General features: G+C 42.2%; 1 protein-coding gene across 3 annotated transcripts in view; it reads right to left on the bottom strand.

Moving 5' to 3' along the window:
• Positions 1-9,782, bottom strand: part of TMEM168 (transmembrane protein 168) — a 52,493-nt gene extending 42,711 nt beyond the window's left edge. Inside the window, exons 1-3 of one of the 3 annotated variants that reach the window (XM_055590340.1) lie at positions 9,431-9,782; positions 9,085-9,161; positions 3,919-5,172 (exon numbers count right to left, since the gene is read on the bottom strand). In XM_055590340.1, coding sequence (XP_055446315.1) covers positions 3,919-5,046 — 1,128 coding nt within the window. In that variant the 5' untranslated portion in view covers positions 5,047-5,172; positions 9,085-9,161; positions 9,431-9,782. Of the gene's footprint in view, positions 1-3,918; positions 5,173-7,715; positions 7,762-9,084; positions 9,162-9,430 lie in introns of all 3 variants that reach the window. The other 2 variants (XM_055590339.1, XM_055590338.1) reach the window with 2 other exon arrangements.
• Positions 9,783-17,919: the final 8,137 nt, after the last annotated feature.

The following is a 17,919-nucleotide window of genomic DNA, read 5'->3' as shown; positions in this document are numbered from 1 at the left end:
AGTATAATTAAAGATGTATATACACCTAGAAAAAACAGCCCCAGAATACTTAAGGCAGAAAATGACAAAATTGAGAAATACACAATCTAGTAATTTAACAGAGATTTTCAGTATCACTGTCTCAGAATTTTCAGTGTTTTCAGTATCACTCTCTCAGAATTAAACAGAAAATCAGCAAAGACAGAAATACATGAACACCACCACCAGCCAACTTAACCTAGCTGATATTTATAGAATGCCTCAATCAACAACAGCAGCAACTTATTCTTTTTTAATTAAACATGATGTACTCTCCAGAAGGGAGCTTCCCTGATGGCTCAGCGGGTAAAGAATCGGCCTGCAATGCAGGAGACAAAGGACATGCGGGTTTGACCTCTGGGCTGGGAAGATCGCCTGGAGAAGGAAATGGCAACCCCACTCAAGTATTCTTGCCTGGGAAATTCCCATGGACACAGGAGCAGGGCGGGCTACAGTCCATGGCATTGCAAGAGTCAGACCCAACCCAGCGACTAAGCACATACACACATTCTTCAGAATATAACACATGACAGACTACAAAACAAGTTTTACCAAAACACTAAAATCATAGAAACTGTGTTCTCCAGTCACCTGGACTTACATGAGAAATGAATAATAGAAAAAATCCGTCCTGGGTGTTCATTGGAAGGACTGATGTTGAAGCTGAAACTCCAATACTTTGGCCACCTGATGTGAAGAACTGACTCATCTGAACAGACCCTGATGCTGGGAAAGATTGGGGGCAGGAGGAGAAGGGGACGACAGAGGATGAGATGGTTGGGTGGCATCACTGACTCAATGGACGTGGGTTTGGGTGGACTCTGGGAGTTGGTGATGGACAGGGAGGCCTGGAGTGCTGCGGTTCATGGGGTTGCAAAGAGTTGGACACGACTGAGTGACTGAACTCAACTGAATAGAAAAAATGTGGGAAATCCCCCAAAGATTACAATATCACACAACAAACTTTTAACATAGATCAAACAAGAAATTTCAAGGAAAATTAGAAAATATCTTGTCAAACAGCATAGTACTGCTTTAAGGATAAGATATATAGAACAATGGAACAAAAATGAGAGCTCAGAAACTGTTTTTTGGACAAAGGCAATTCAACAAGAGAAAGCACAGTCTTTTCAGCAAATGGTGCTGGAACAATTAGAAAGCCACGTTAAGAAAAAAAAAAAAAATCCTCACCTCATACAATAACAAAACTTAACTCAAAATGGATCACACAACCTAAACGTAAAAGCTAAAATGATAAAAATAAAGAAAACAATAGGAGAAAAATCTTTGTGACCCAGGCCTGAGCAACATTTCCTTAGATATGATCCTAAAAACTGCAGTACATAAAAGAAAAAGTTGACAAATTGGATTCATAAAGTTAAAAGTTTGCATTCTTCAAAACATATCATTTTAAAAAAGAAAAAAAGACTTCCCTGGTGGCACACTGGATATGAATCCACTTGAGAATCACTCAGAGGACACAGGCTCAATCCCTGATCAGGAAGGTCCCACATGGCAGGGAGCAGCTAAGCCCATGCACCACAGTTGCTGAGCCTGTGCTCTGGAGCCCACGAGCCCCGACTTCTGAGCCTGTGTGCCTAGAGCCTATGCTCTGCATAAGAGAGGCCACCGCAATGAGAGGCCCAAGCACTGCAACGAAGGGTGGCCCCCACTCATTGCAACTGAGAAAGTCCATGCAAAGCAATAAACACAAAATAACAAAGTCCGACTGCAGCCAAATAGAAAATAAATAAATTAAAAATTTTTTAAAAGAGATAAGCCACACAGCAGGAGAAAAGTGAAAGTGAAGTCACTCAGTCGTGTCTGACTCTTTGCGACCCCATGGACTGTAGCCTACCAGGCTCCTCTGTCCATGAGATTTTCCAGGCAAGAGTACTGGAGTGGGTTCCCATTGCCTTCTCCAGGGATCTTCCCGACCCACTTCCAAATCATATACCTGATAAAAGGCTTCTAGTAAGAATATAAAACAAACCCTTAAAATTCAATCATAAGACACAAAACCCAATTTAGATCAAAAAAAGATTTAAACAGATACGTCAGCAAAGGTTAATGAATGACTAACACACACATTAAAAGATACTCAACATCATCAGTCATTAGAGACGGTTTAAATGCATTTAAATTTGATTAAATGCAAATTAAAACCACAATAAGTAACCACTCCACATCTACATTGAGGGGCATTCTCAAGTAGATCAACTTTAAGAAAGGAGAATGGAAGGTAAGAATCTGGAAACTGATTGTCTTAAAATTATCTTTGCTGACATACTCAATGGAAAGCTATATGCTTCCCACAGTACACATACCATGCTTAAGACCACTTGTATAAGAAAAGAAAAATTTAGTAACTTACAAAATATTTGGTTAACAGGATTTGATGATCTGGAAAGGTGTCAAAAATGAATGAGGCTGATTTGGAAATGAAAAAAAAGCAGGGGTGGGAAAGGAGCAAGCAGGAAGGACAGAGAAGAGGAAGCGGAAGGAGAACTCGTGGTGAGTTCTCACCCATCAGCATCATTCTGATAGTCCTGAGCGCTGGCAAATAGTTTTTTTTGTTTGTTTGTTTTTTAAATCATCTGACTGACTCCCACACAGGTTCTGTGCCCTAGCCCGCAATGACTAATAAAATGCACCATGCCCAGGCAAGTCTCCACATCTTCTCTTCAAACGCTCATATCTAGAAATCACTCCGTTGCAACTAACTAGTGCAAAGCAGAGAACTGCACCAAGCAAAATTCACCTTCATTTTTGCCCTACATCCCAACCTGATACACTCAAATTATAGTATTTTTCAAAGTGTAATAATAATTACTGGTTTACATGCCTGCCTCTTCTGCCTCCCATTAGAGACTGTGCCTTCTTTAATGACAGAGGAATTTTTCATTCATCTTGAGATCTTCAGCCTCAGTATGCTATGGGATTTTCCAGGCAAGAATACTGGAGTGGGTTGCCATTTCCTTCTCCAGTGACCTGTTATATAGTACAGTCAATAAATGTTCAGAGAATGGAAGGCTGATATAAACTACAGATATAAACTCCAACCATTTAGTTTGAATGTCTTTGTCTACAAAATATATTTTTAAAACATATTGTAGGCAAATGTATTGTAAAACTAATTTTTCCTTTCTTAGGAGGCTCTAATCTGAAATTAAGAATTTGATATGGGGACTTCCCTGGAGGTCCAGGGGCTAAGGCTCTGTGCTCCCTCCCAAAGCAGGTGGCCTGGGTTTGATCCCTGGTCAGAAAACTAGATCCCACATGCCGCAACTAAGAGTTCAAATGCCACAACTAAAGATTCTGCATGTCTCAACAAAGACTGAAGTTCCAACATGCCACAACTAAGACCCGGCACAGCCAGATAAATAAATAAATCCTTTTAAAAAAACAATCTGTTATTACGTATCTAATCAACTTCTATATAAAACCTTTAGGAAAATGAGACCAAAGGACTAGACAGAAGCTAGGCAACCTCGTTCTGGCTAGTACCAGTGGCTCTGGATATGTTTTCTGACTTTTGGTTTCCTCATGTGTAAAGTGAATAAATTAAAGAACAATCTCTAAACACCCTTCAAATGTTAATATTCTAAGAATCTTTAACCCATAAAGTGTTTCATTAATCAACAGTCAGAAGATAGGAGGCATGTCACATGCTGAGTATTCCTAATATTTTCGTACCTCTTGCTAGAAAGCACATGAAATTATCCTCTCAACATTCATTCAGTACTCAATTCCAGAAACAAAACAAAACAAGTGCCCCGCCCTTGACATCTACTTCCGAAATTATGAGCTTGACCTTTCAGTTCTAATAATTTAACTCTTGAAGCAAACATTTAATCACATATCATAGGCATTGACATAATAAACAAACTGTAAACTTACCTGCCAGGAAACTGCTCCCAAAATTGCTGTTGCAAGAAGACTGAAAAAAACTAACTGCTCTGAAATTAAGCAAAAATGACGCATTCCTTTGGATGCCATGATTCTGTCAAGGCTATTGTTATCTACTCTGTGGGTAAAACACACCTTATGGCAGTCATTTAATTTGGTATGGAATCCCCAAAGAGTTAAAAGAAAAATAATATGGCAAATCATCCAGAAAATTCCAAAAATGGAAAAGCCTGGTATTACAAAATACCAGAGATGAGTGTCTCTAAGTTTAAATGCTGAAAGAATGAAAAATGTAAGCTCAATCATCCCAGTGAAAACAACTGAAAGTCTTCTGCAAATTCTTCCACGGTACAAAAAGGGTTTCCACCTTTCAGTCACTGAAAGTCCACTAAAATAAATGTCAAGGAAAGGATCAGTTATCAGGCAAATAAAAAAACAAGCAAAGGCAACTGGATTTTTGGGAGTTTCCAATGAGGAGAAAAACAGCAAGACTGCAAAAATAACTAAGTTTGGAATAGCTAGAAAAGACTTCATTCTCAGGTCGATAATCAGCATGGCCAAAGCTACAACAAGTAAAATGACACTCAGAGACTTTTCCACCAACATAGTTGTGCTGGCGATGGCAAATCCAACAAGTTCCAGAAATTCAACTGTGGTTAGTAAGGTGGGCCGATGGCGGACATAACCAGACATTCTCTCCACCAAAGAGCATAATATCCTTAACACTATGGAAGTTAGAAGCAAATATTTGGTTGATTCTTCTTTGACATCATTTTTAAAGGATGAATTATCAAGAAAACACAGGAAGCCAAGCAAGAATCCAAACCAAAGATTGGAGAGACTTAAACTTGCTGTTTCCATTGAAAAATAATAATAGAGTATGCTGGCAATTCCGAGAACAAAAAGACCAAGAATAAAAATGACCAAAATTAAGGAATTTGCTGTTTTTTCCCATCTTACATAAAGACCTAAGCATATAGCAACCAATAAATTGATTCTGGCTAAATAACCAAGGTAACGCACTGAAGAATGCATGTTCACTTCTCTGTTTACTTCTTCCAGTCTTGTCATTGCTAAATAGAGACAATGACTAAAGCAGTAACGCAGTGATTTACACATTAATCTGTCAATCTGGGCTTTCTCCCCACGTTATGAAAATTAACTGCTTGTATTTCATCCAGTAAATCCAATGTATCTGTAACTCCTATTTCAGCACTTTCTCTGGTGGACTCTGTTTACAGTGATCTAAAAAAGAAGAAAAAATATTTCACTGTTAATTTTATGTAATTTACCCTTCACATATATCTTTCTTATTAAAAAATAATGACTAAGTGAGAAATAAACTTTGTTTGGATACCCCAGTTTAAAATCTGACTTGCGTGTATCTAAATGGTAACTGTCTCTGGCTTAAAAACTCTTCAGTTTATCCAAACAAAAATGGAGATTTGTTCTACTCATCCTATTCTAGGATTGTATGACTAGGTTGCCATCAACAAAAATTTTTCCAGAGATGGTAAGGAATTCACCTAACCCATTTTTATTCCAATATCCAGTTTTTCAACAACGTGCAATGATGAGATATTCAATTCAGCTTAAATGTAGCAGATGGGTCTGGAATAGTGGAAAGCTAGTCAACTCAAACAAAATGAGGGACGTCATTATTACCTCTAACTTGAAAAGCACCAGTATCCAATAATAGCAACCATTACCACCTGCCTAAAATCCTCTACATCTTTTTACCAGTTACTTCTAAAATGCTATAAAACCTTAGTCTCAACACTGTTTCACTAATAAACTTATTAGAAGTTTAACTGTATTAAAGTTACTCAGTCACTAAAGTTGATCCATCATTCTCCCTGTACTTTTTACCTATTAAGTTACTTTGACGATCAAACATACAATCTCTGTAGCAAACCAGTTTTGGACCTTTCTAGTCAAAACTGTAAAACTGAAATGCTGACCAATATTTATTGTAAAGTAAATTTTAAAAACTATGATTTTATTTTTGGAAACTTACCACAACAATTATTTGTTAAAGGACTCAGATAATTATTTCAATCTTAAGGACCCCTTCAGGTTGCACTTCAAACATGACACCATCAAACAAAATGATTTAACTATCTACTAGATAATTTTCTAGTATGCTATTTCAGAAGATATGATACATACAAAGATTTATGGTCACACTGAATATCCACTGAGAACTAAACAAGATTAAAAACTCAAAAAGCAACTACTTTGCAATCAGCTTATTTCTGCTTTCGCAGGACACTAAAAGAGCCAAGAGAAATGTGAGATAACCTGAATTAACCCTGAATTATCCATACAGCTGCAGAAGAATGACACTGGATGACAACTTTAGGGTCTCTGGGAGGTTCAAAGTACTATTACCAACTTACAAGTTCAACAAGTATATTTTTTACAGCTAAGTTTATTTAATTAACTAAGAATTATGATTTTCCTCAATTATATTTTCAATCATTCCTTAAGATACCACACACCACTAAAGAAAATATCTTCCTTTGGTATATTTAGGTTTTATCTTTTTACTTAAGTATGAAAAACTGACACTATCTAGAATGCACTGCATTTTAAAAAACATCACTTATACGTGCTATATAGTCATTCAACAAATACGCTGCAATACATGTCCTCTAAGAGTTGATGGTACAGTCTGGGTTCAAATGACTGAACACTGTTGGAGATAAAAAAAAAAGATCACACACCAGACTAAATGGTTGCAACTCAACTCATGAGACATACTTCTGTGTTTCTTTAGTCAACACTCTCATTCTCTGGGGCTAGGCAAGCCTCTCTTCCCGATTCTCAAATCTCTGACATCCACTTCTGACCAAATTCTTACCAGATGACTTTGTCTCCAATGAAGTCATCAAAAGGGAGCTTACCTGAGTTTCCAGCACCACAAACTCACCTATATCTACCATCTCCTGATTTAAGAAAAGAAGGCCCTCTGCCCGATAGAAGGCTACATCTTTTAGCCATACATGTGACTCTTCCTCACGGTCTCTTCCAGAACTTCACACTCTCTCCTCTCTTCCAACTCCTACTACTCTTCTCTTATCCACTGGTGCTTAAACATTTGCAAAGCTCTTTTAAAAAATGATACCAAAAAATATATATATACACACATACAGAAACGAAACTAAAACTCAATAATCCCCATCTCCTCCTACAAGTTCAGTCATCTGTCCCCTTGACACCCAATATTTGATTGCTTTACTTCTCACACAAACTAAGCCACGGTTTCCACCACACAACAAACTGCTCTGCCAAGTTCTAAAATAACCTAAATTCCTAAATCCCATAAGTACTTTACACTCATTATCTTGCACATTCATCAAACAACTTTTGACATTTTTGACTCCCAGGGCTTCCCTGGTGGCTCAGAAGGTAAAGTGTCTGCCTACAATGTGGGAGACCTGGGTTCAATCCCTTGGTCGGGAAGATCCCCTCAAGAAGGAAATGGCAACCCACTCCAGTACTGTTGCCTGGAAAATCCCATGGACTGAGAAGCCTGGTAGGCTACAGTCCATGGGGTCACAAAGAGTAGGACAGGACTGAGAGACTTCACTTTCATTTTCACCTTCTGAAACCTGCCCTTCCTTTAGCTTCAAAAGACCAGTCTTCAGAATTTCTTCCTAATTCACTGATCTCTCCTGTCACCTTGCAGGTTCTTCATTCTGAATCTATTCTTTGGATGTTCAAACCCAAGCCTAGGCCCTTCTCTCAGTATACACGTAAATGTGTATTAATATGTATTAACCTACCTGACAGAAATGAAAGCACTAGCTCTGTCCTGCACTGAGGTGAAAGCTTAGGAAAAAAGTAAAGGAAAACATGTAATTAATAAAGTATAGCCCATTCATAGCATGGAATATATGCAGTTACCCTGTTATGGGCCAAAATCAACATGGCCGAATATTATTTTTTTTAATGGCTAATTCACGAAAGTCTTTCCCCATTTTGAACTTCTTTAAAAGACAAACATCCTCAATCAAGAGAGTAAAACAACAAAGCAGTGCAATCCTTTTCATTGGGTCTGCCAGCACAAATGATTCAGTGGGAATTACTTGAGAGGCAGATAAAAAAGGAGCACAGAAGAGTCCACTGAATACAGGAAAAGTTAATAATTGTCAGGTCTGTTTTATAGCATCCTATATACTATCCTAACCCTCCTTTCACCACGTATATTTAATGGTCACCAAGTCCTGCCCACTCTTCTTCTTAGACACTTCTTAAATGTTTCTACTTCTTTCCATCCTCAAGATCACAACCCCAATTTTGGCCACCATCATCTCATGGTTGAATGTCTCCTTGTATCCACTCTTGCCCTTCTCCAAGAAGTACCCTTTTTAAAGCCAAAACTTGTCACATCATTCTGTTATGCAAAAGCCTCCAAAGGCTTCCCATCACTCTAAGCAATAAAGTCTGAACTTCTTAAAATGCCTTAGGAGGCTTTCCTCATTGGATGTGAATAACTCTCCAGCCACATCTCTGACCATTCTTTGTATTCTAGCCACAGGGATCTTTCAATTCTGAACTACACTGATGCTATTCCCTCTCCAGGTGTACTCCTTTCTCTCCTCCAGACCCCACCACACCTGGCTCATTCCTACTCTTCAGGTCTCAGCTTAAATCATTTCTTTGGGCAATCACCTTGACTCATTTATATGATCCACGTACTTTCTGTATAATAGGAAAAATATTGATCATCAACTGTTTAATACCTGCATTCCCCACTAGATCACAAGATCTCTCAAAGTTTGTCTTCAAAACTGTACACCCAGGGTTTAACAGAAAGTTTGACTCCAAACAGATATTCAACAAATACCTGAAGAAATGAAGACTGATACAGAAGTAACTATATTTAACAACAATGTCAATCAGTTATAGGACGCATATTAATATACAAAGAGAATAAACAAGTTGTCTAATAACCCACAACTACGAAGTCATAGAGCTAAGGGAGATACCATGAATGCTCGACTTGTTTCTCTCTCAGCCTTACTCCAGCCTTCACTCAACTCATCCAAATTCCTCCAAACCGGCAAGTTCTCTTTTACGTCCTTCTAGGGAATGGTTCACCGAGCCTAAGAAACACTATCACATGCATCATCTGACTCAGAAACTACTTACGTCCAGTCTAGGGGAAGTGTCAAAAGCTGAAAGAATCTACAGAGCAGCCAGGGTCGGGGAATTCCAGTGCTTCGGTTCTATGAATTCATGAGAACTCTTCTTTGGACCCATCCCACACGAGGAGAAAGGTACCTCGAATATTAAACCCCTCAGCAACACGGCAGCAATAGCAATTCCTGTTCCATTCTGCCTTCTCCTAGGAGGAGGCCTAAGCAGCAGCCCGGCTGTTGGGAACCACAAGTGGGCACCCAGCTGAGTGGGGGAACCGCTGGGGGATACGGAGAAGCGCCCTGCCTTCCATCCTCCACCCCACACCATCAACTTCTCCCCAAGCAGGTATCCCTACCTCCTTCCCGTGAGGCCGGCTGGGCGGTGCTCGGGGCCCGCAACACGCCGAGCTCTGCACGCTGTGCTCGGGTCTCGCCGCCCCGCCGGTGACCCCTTGTCCTGGACTCGGCCGCTACTACCAATGCTCTCTCAGCCCTCGGAGTCGGCCGTTGGGCCAGCAGGGGAAAGGAAGGGCCCTTGCGGCTGAGCCTGCGATTCGGAGCTGGGACACGGCACTCCGGGGGAGTCGAGGGCCCCACGCCACACGCACTAACACAAGCCAGTCTCATCGGAAACTTTCTCCGTTACTGGCCCGGCTGCGGCCGCCATATTCCCGCCGCCGGATTCGCGACGGTACGGAACGCCGCTAGGGTCAAGCCGCGCTACGCGCTTCCTCCGCGAGACCCGGCAGCCGGCCCCTGGCCCCGCCCAAAGCCGCCGCACCGCCGCGGATCCAGGTGCTCTCCGCACTGCGCGAACGCAAACGGCTTCACCTAGGGCACAAGCCGTTGCCTTCTCAGACATAGAATGGGCGGGAACTGGTACCTGGAAGAGCACGAAGGATCGGCCGTGTCCATCAAGCATCTAGGCCGCCGCCTCGGGTTGGACCGAAACTGGGGCAGGACCGGCAGACTGGCTACCCAAGGACAGTAACTACTATAGGAGGCGTTGCTGCTCTTTAGTATATATCGCATAATATATGGCTTTGTGTCCACTGACCAGCTGAAAGCCCAGGCTCCTTAGTCTCGCCTTCAAAGCCCTTGTGGCTTCATTTTCTAATTAAAGCCTCCCTTTAGTCCACCGCCTAGGTCTTTATTCCGCCAGCAACGCTGAGCTCCCCAGTCCTGGCCTGCTCCATTCCCTTTCTCCCCCAGTCTCTTACACGTTCACCCGCCTCACAGCCAGAGGGTCCTTCTGAGGGCACGGCTGATTCTCTTTTGTATCTGAACTCGCTGAATAAACGTAAGGGGATAGTACTCAGAGGGAGCGTTTCACAACAGTTGTGGAGCTGATGATTTGCACTCTGGTTTCTCCTATTCGTATGTGCGACCTCGGTTTCTCCATCTAAAAAATATTGTGAATATTCAGGGAAACTTTTTTTTCCCCTGGAATCATAAGGTACTCAAAAAGTATGAATTCCCGCCTCCCTCTCCAAGAAGTACTCCCTGTTTGCCAGTCTTCTGTCCCTACCATTATTTTCTACTGTTTTGTAGCTCTTGGTGGTGGCGGTTTAGTCGCTAAATTCGTGTCCAACTCTTGCGACACCACGGACTGTAGCTTGCCAGGCTCCTCTGTTCAAGGGCTTCTCCAGGGAGTGGGTAGCTATTTAACTTTAATCAGCACGCTCCAGGGTGGGTAATTAGCATTTGAAAGATTAATCAGAACTTCAAAGTTGGATGCACAGTGCCTACAATGCTGCTGCTGCTGCTAAGTCTCGTCAGTCGTGTCTGACTCTGTGCGACCCCCTGGCAGCCCACCAGGCTCCGCAGTCCCTGGGATTCTCCAGGAAAGAACTCTGGAGTGGGTTGCCATTTCCTTCTCCAATGCATGCAAGTGAAAAGTGAAAGTGAAGTAGCTCAGTCGTGTCTGACTCTTATGGACCCCATGGACTGCAGCCTACCAGGCTAGTCCGTCCATGGGATTTTCCAGGCGAGAGTACTGGAGTGGGTTGCCATTGCCTTCCCCGAGTGCCTACACTATCAGTAAGTAGATCTTCACTCAGATCAGATCAGTTGCTCAGTCGTGTCCGACTCTTTGCGACCCCATGAATCGCAGCACACCAGGCCTCCCTGTCCACCACCAACTCCTGGAGTTCACTCAGACTCACATCCATCGAGTCAGTGATGCCATCCAGCCATCTCATCCTCTGTCGTCCCCTTCTCCTCTTGCCCCCAATCCTCCCACCATCAGAGTCTTTTCCAATGAGTCAACTCTTCGCCTAAGGTGGCCAAAGTACTGGAGTTTCAGCTTTAGCATCATTCCTTCCAAAGAAATCCCAGGGCTGATCTCCTTCAGAATGGACTGGTTGGATCTCCTTGCAGTCCAAGGGACTCTCAAGAGTCTTCTCCAACACCACAGTTCAAAAGCATCAATTCTTCGGACCTCAGCCTTCTTCACAGTCCAACTCTCACATCCATACATGACCACTGGAAAAACCATAGCCTTGACTAGACGGACCTTTGTTGGCAAAGTAATGTCTCTGCTTTTGAATAGGCTATCTAGGTTGGTCATAACTTTCCTTCCAAGGAGTAAGCATCTTTTAATTTCATGGCTGCAGTCACCATCTGTAGTGATTTTGGAGCCCAGAAAAATAAAGTCTGACACTGTTTCCACTGTTTCCCCATCTATTTCCCATGAAGTGATGGGACCGGATGCCATGATCTTCGTTTTCTGAATGTTGAGCTTTAAGCCAACTTTTTCACTCTCCACTTTCACTTTCATCAAGAGGCTTTTGAGTTCCTCTTCACTTTCTGCCATAAGGGTGGTGTCATCTGCATATCTGAGGTTATTGATATTTCTCCCGGCAATCTTGATTCCAGCTTGTGTCCAGTCCAGCGTTTCTCATGATGTACTCAACATATAAGTTAAATAAACAGGGTGACAATATACAGCCTTGACAAACTCCTTTTCCTATTTGGAACCAGAGATCTTCACTAGAGGTATGTTAATTAGAATAAAAGATTAGAATTTTTCATTGTGGAAATAACTGGTGGTCAGGATATGTGGCTGGCTAGACTATTGTACAGGCACTTCTGTCTTTGCATAAATGTGGTACATCTGTTGAGTCTAGCAGAGGGACATCCATCAGAGTGGCTCCTTTGGAGTCTAGACTTCTGTTTTGTACTTTGTCACAAAATATTGTCTGTGTGCTGTTATTTTGTGTGGCTGCTTGTTGCTAAATATTTATGTAGTACTATTCTGTCTGAGCAGAGAAGGCAATGGCACACCACTCCAGAACTCTTACCTGGAAAATCCCATGGACGGAGGAGCCTGGTAGGCTGCAGTCCATGGGGTCGCTAAGAGTCAGACACAACTGAGCGACTTCACTTTCACTTTTCACTTGCATGCATTGGAGAAGGAAATGACAACCCACTCCAGTGTTCTTGCCTGGAGAATCCCAGGGACGGGGGAGCCTGGCCGGCTGCTGTCTATGGGGTCTTACAGAGTCAGACGCAACTGAAGCGACTTAGCAGCAGTAGCAGCAGCAGCATTCTGTCTGAGACTTGCTTTCATTGTAGGACACTATCTAGGGCCAAGGGAGGAGATGAGTACGTCTCACTTATCTTCAGTTTTTGAAATCTGCCAGCATTTACTAAAAGGACCTGATGATTGTGAAGGCCAAGTGCTGCTTATATTCATTCACCATATTTCTTGCATTTATCATTTCCTATCCCACGTTGAAGGTCAGGAAGGGCGGTGGTGAGGAGATACCCCTCATCCAAGGTAAGGAGCAATGGCTGCGCTTTGCTGGAGCAGCAGTGAAGAGATACCCCACGTCCAAGGTAAGAGAAACCAAAGTAAGACGGTAGGTGTTGCAAGAGGGCATCAGAGGGCAAACACACTGAAACCATACTCACAGAAAACTAGTCAATCTAATCACACTAGGACCACAGCCTTGTCTAACTCAATGAAACTAAGCCATGCCCGTGGGGCAACCCAAGATGGGCGGGTCATGGTGGAGAGATCTGACAGATTGTGGTCCACTGGAGAAGGGAATGGCAAACCACTTCAGTATTCTTGCCTTGAGAACCCCATGAACAGTATGAACAGGCAAAATGATAGGATACTGAAAGAGAAACTCCCCAGGTCAGTAGGTGCCCAATATGCTACTGCAGATCAGTGGAGAAATAACTCCAGAAAGAATGAAGGGATGGAGCCAAAGCAAAAAGAATACCCAGCTGTGGATGTGACTGGTGATAGAAGCAAGGTCCGATGCCGTAAAGAGCAATATTGCATAGGAACCTGGAATGTCAGGTCCATGAATCAAGGCAAATTGCAAGTGGTCAAACAAAAGATGGCAAGAGTGAATGTTGACATTCTAGGAATCAGCAAACTGAAATGGACTGGAATGGGTGAATTTAACTCAGATGACCATTATATCTACTACTGCGGGCAGGAATCCCTCAGAAGAAATGGAGTGGCCATCATGGTCAACAAAAGAGTCTGAAATGCAGTACTTGGATGCAATCTCAAAAACAACAGAATGATCTCTGTTGGTTTCCAAGGCAAACCATTCAATATCACAGTAATCCAAGTCTATGCCCCAACCAGTAACGCTGAAGAAGCTGAAGTTGAACGGTTCTATGAAGACCTACAAGACCTTTTAGAACTAACACCCAAAAAAGATGTCCTTTTCATTATAGGGGACTGGAATGCAAAAGTAGGAAGTCAAGAAACACCTGGAGTAACGGGCAAATTTGGCCTTGGAATACGGAATGAAGCAGGGCAAAGACTGATAGAGTTTTGCCAAGAAAATGCACTGGTCATAACAAACACCCTCTTCCAACAACACAAGAGAAGACTCTATACATGGACATCACCAGATGGTCAACACTGAAATCAGATTGATTATATTCTTTGCAGCCAAAGATGGAGAAGCTCTATACAGTCAGCAAAAACAAGACCGGGAGCTGACTGTGGCTCAGACCATGAACTCCTTATTGCCAAATTCAGACTTAAATTGAAGAAAGTAGGGAAAACCACTAGACTATTCAGGTATGATCTAAATCAAATCCCTTATGATTATACAGTGGAAGTGAGAAATAGATTTAAGGGCCTAGATCTGATAGATAGAGTGCCTGATGAACTATGGAATGAGGTACAGGAGACAGGGATCAAGACCATCCCCATATAAAAGAAATGCAAAAAAGCAAAATGGCTGTCTGGGGAGGCCTTACAAATAGCTGTGAAAAGAAGAGAAGTGAAAAGCAAAGGAGAAAAGGAAAGACATAAGCATCTGAATGCAGAGTTCCAAAGAATAGCAAGAAGAGATAAGAAAGCCTTCCTCAGCGATCAGTGCAAAGAAATAGAGGAAAACAACAGAATGGGAAAGACTAGGGATCTCTTCAAAAAAATTAGAGATACCAAAGGAACATTTCATGCAAAGATGGGCTCAATAAAGGACAGAAATGGTATGAACCTAACAGAAGCAGAAGATATTAAGAAGAGATGGCAAGAATACACAGAAGAACTGTACAAAAAAGATCTTCATGACCCAGATAATCACTATGGTGTGATCACTGACCTAGAGCCAGATATCCTGGAATGTGAAGTCAAGTGGGCCTTTGAAAGCATCACTATGAACAAAGCTAGTGGAGGTGATGGAATTCCAGTTGAGCTCTTTCAAATTCTGAAAGATGATGCTGTGAAAGTGCTGCACTCAATATGCCAGCACATTTGGAAAACTCAGCAGTGGCCACAGGCCTGGAAAGGTCAGTTTTCATTCCAATCCCAAAGAAAGGCAATGCCAAAGAATGCTCAAACTACCGCACAATTGCACTCATCTCACAGGCTAGTAAAGTAATGCTCAAAATTCTCCAAGCCAGGCTTCAGCAATATGTGAACCATGAACTTCCTGATGTTCAAGCTGGTTTTAGAAAAGGCAGAGGAACCAGAGATCAAGTTGCCAACATCCGCTGGATCAAGGAAAAAGCAAGAGAGTTCCAGCAAAGCATCTATTTCTGCTTTATTGACTATGCCAAAGCCTTTGACTGTGTGGATCACAAGAAACTGTGGAAAATTCTGAAAGAGATGGGAATACCAGATCACCTGACCTGCCTCTTGAGAAATCTGTATGCAGGTCAGGAAGCAACAGTTAGAACTGACATGGAACAACAGACTGGTTCCAAATAGGAAAAGGAGTTTGTCAAGGCTGTATATTGTCACCCTGTTTATTTAACTTATATGTTGAGTACATCATGAGAAACGCTGGACTGGACACAAGCTGGAATCAAGATTGCCGGGAGAAATATCAATAACCTCAGATATGCAGATGACACCACCCTTATGGCAGAAAGTGAAGAGGAACTCAAAAGCCTCTTGATGAAAGTGAAAGTGGAGAGTGAAAAAGTTGGCTTAAAGCTCAACATTCAGAAAACGAAGATCATGGCATCCGGTCCCATCACTTCATGGGAAATAGATGGGGAAACAGTGGAAACAGTGTCAGACTTTATTTTTCTGGGCTCCAAAATCACTACAGATGGTGACTGCAGCCATGAAATTAAAAAATGCTTACTCCTTGGAAGGAAAGTTATGACCAACCTAGATAGCCTATTCAAAAGCAGAGACATTACTTTGCCAACAAAGGTCCGTCTAGTCAAGGCTATGGTTTTTCCAGTGGTCATGTATGGATGTGAGAGTTGGACTGTGAAGAAGGCTGAGGTCCGAAGAATTGATGCTTTTGAACTGTGGTGTTGGAGAAGACTCTTGAGAGTCCCTTGGACTGCAAGGAGATCCAACCAGTCCATTCTGAAGGAGATCAGCCCTGGGATTTCTTTGGAAGGAATGATGCTAAAGCTGAAACTCCAGTACTTTGGCCACCTTAGGCGAAGAGTTGACTCATTGGAAAAGACTCTGATGGTGGGAGGATTGGGGGCAAGAGGAGAAGGGGACGACAGAGGATGAGATGGCTGGATGGCATCACTGACTCGATGGATGTGAGTCTGAGTGAACTCCAGGAGTTGGTGGTGGACAGGGAGGCCTGGTGTGCTGCGATTCATGGGGTCGCAAAGAGTCGGACACGACAAAGTGACTGATCTGATGATCTGATCAACTTGCACTGCCACTATCTGAGGTGAGGTATTGACCCTGAATTACTTTAGTAACTTCTATGCTGGTCACCTCCTTGTCAGCCTCACCACAGCATAACCCACCACATGAGGCCCCTGACAGATATACTCTGCAGACACTCTCTGTCACTTCTTGTATTAAAATCAATGAGTTATACAAACTAGAAAAATTAAGTCCAAACTTCCTAATCTGGCACTGGAGGCCCTGAGGGGTATGTTCTAAGCCCCAACCCCTTGCCTGGTTCCATTTATCTGAAAACTACAAGTATTAGGGTCAGTTCTTGGACATCAGGCACATGGATAGCCAAACACCTGGATATGAAACAGCCACCTGGAAACTATTTCAGTGACAGAATTCAAGCTGCAGTTGCTGATGACAGTGTAATGATCCTAACTGGGACATCCATTCTTCCAACACTTGCTTCTCTGCAAGTGTTGGAAGAATGTAGGCAAGATCTGTGTGCTCCACGCCAGGAATTTCACCAGAGGAGTTACTTCAGATTAAGAACACCTGTTGAAAATAGAAGCATAATTTAAAAAAAAAAAAAAGAGGAGGGGGCAGCACCCATGGCAGGGGGAATGGATGATCTTACCATTTCAGTTCTGTGTAGAAAGGGAGTCACAGATGGCTCCTATTATTTAGGATCATAATAGGATAATAATTATCCTATTATTTCTAAGTTTTCTCTCATTTTTCTCCTACTTCTTTCAATTCTTCAATCCTGTTCTAGGGCTAAATCAACTTAGGTTCTCCATAAGCAATCTTCTTGCCCTGATTCCTTTTTATTTCTATGTAATACTTTGAGATTACAGTTATTTCACCTCAAACGTATAATCAAATCTTTACAAAAACACAATGATGTAAAGATTTTCATCACCATTTTATAGATAAAGTATCCAAGGTCCAGAGAAACTACACTGTCCCAGGGCAGGGACTTAAACCTCAGTCTTTGGGCTTGAAGTCCTAGGCCATCAATTACAACTTTTTACCATTCTTCTCTACAGGAAACACAGTCTCATTGTTGCTGTTCAGAGTAAGCAGGGAAAGGATTACAGTGTTTAGTCCTGGTTCACTTACTATAATCATCTGGAGGATCTTTAGCCTACACACCCATACAGTCCAGATCAATTAGAGTCTCCTCTGCACTGATTCCCAGGTAGATTGTGTGCGTTTTAAAAAACCCTCCCTTTCACCTCCCCAGTGATTCTAACATGAAGCAAGGGTTGAGAACCACTGAGTTATTAGTTCCTTTAGAGTAGTGATTCTCCAAGTGTTAGAAATGCAGATTATCAGGACCTACCCCCCCAGGTCAACTGAATCAGAAACCCGAAGCATAGACCCCAGATTTTCAGATTATGTTCAGATGTATGTATCAGAAAGCTCATAACTGACTTCATGGAAGTTTATTTCTAGAAGTAGGTGTTCCAGAGCAGATGTGGTGCTCCTCAGTGTTAAAGTTCCTGATTCCTTCCCCCTTGTTGCCCTTCTATTCAGGGCAGATGGCTGCTTAATTTCCATCTGTCACTTCTGAATTCTCATCAACAGGAAGAAGGAAGTACAAGAGGCAAGAGAATTCCCCCTCACCCCTACTTTAATGACACTTCCCAGAAGCTGTATAAGACACTTCAGCTTATGTCACACTGACCAGTATTTAGCATTTATAGAGTCTGGGAAATGTGCCATGTTTTTGAGTGGCCACAACCCCATCCAAAAACCAGA

The sequence above is a fragment of the Bubalus kerabau genome, chromosome 8 (genome assembly GCF_029407905.1).
Source record: "Bubalus kerabau isolate K-KA32 ecotype Philippines breed swamp buffalo chromosome 8, PCC_UOA_SB_1v2, whole genome shotgun sequence".
NCBI classification, from domain to species: domain Eukaryota; kingdom Metazoa; phylum Chordata; class Mammalia; order Artiodactyla; family Bovidae; genus Bubalus; species Bubalus kerabau.
Note: the sequence above shows the minus strand (reverse complement) of the source record. Positions and strands in the feature narration are given on the sequence as shown.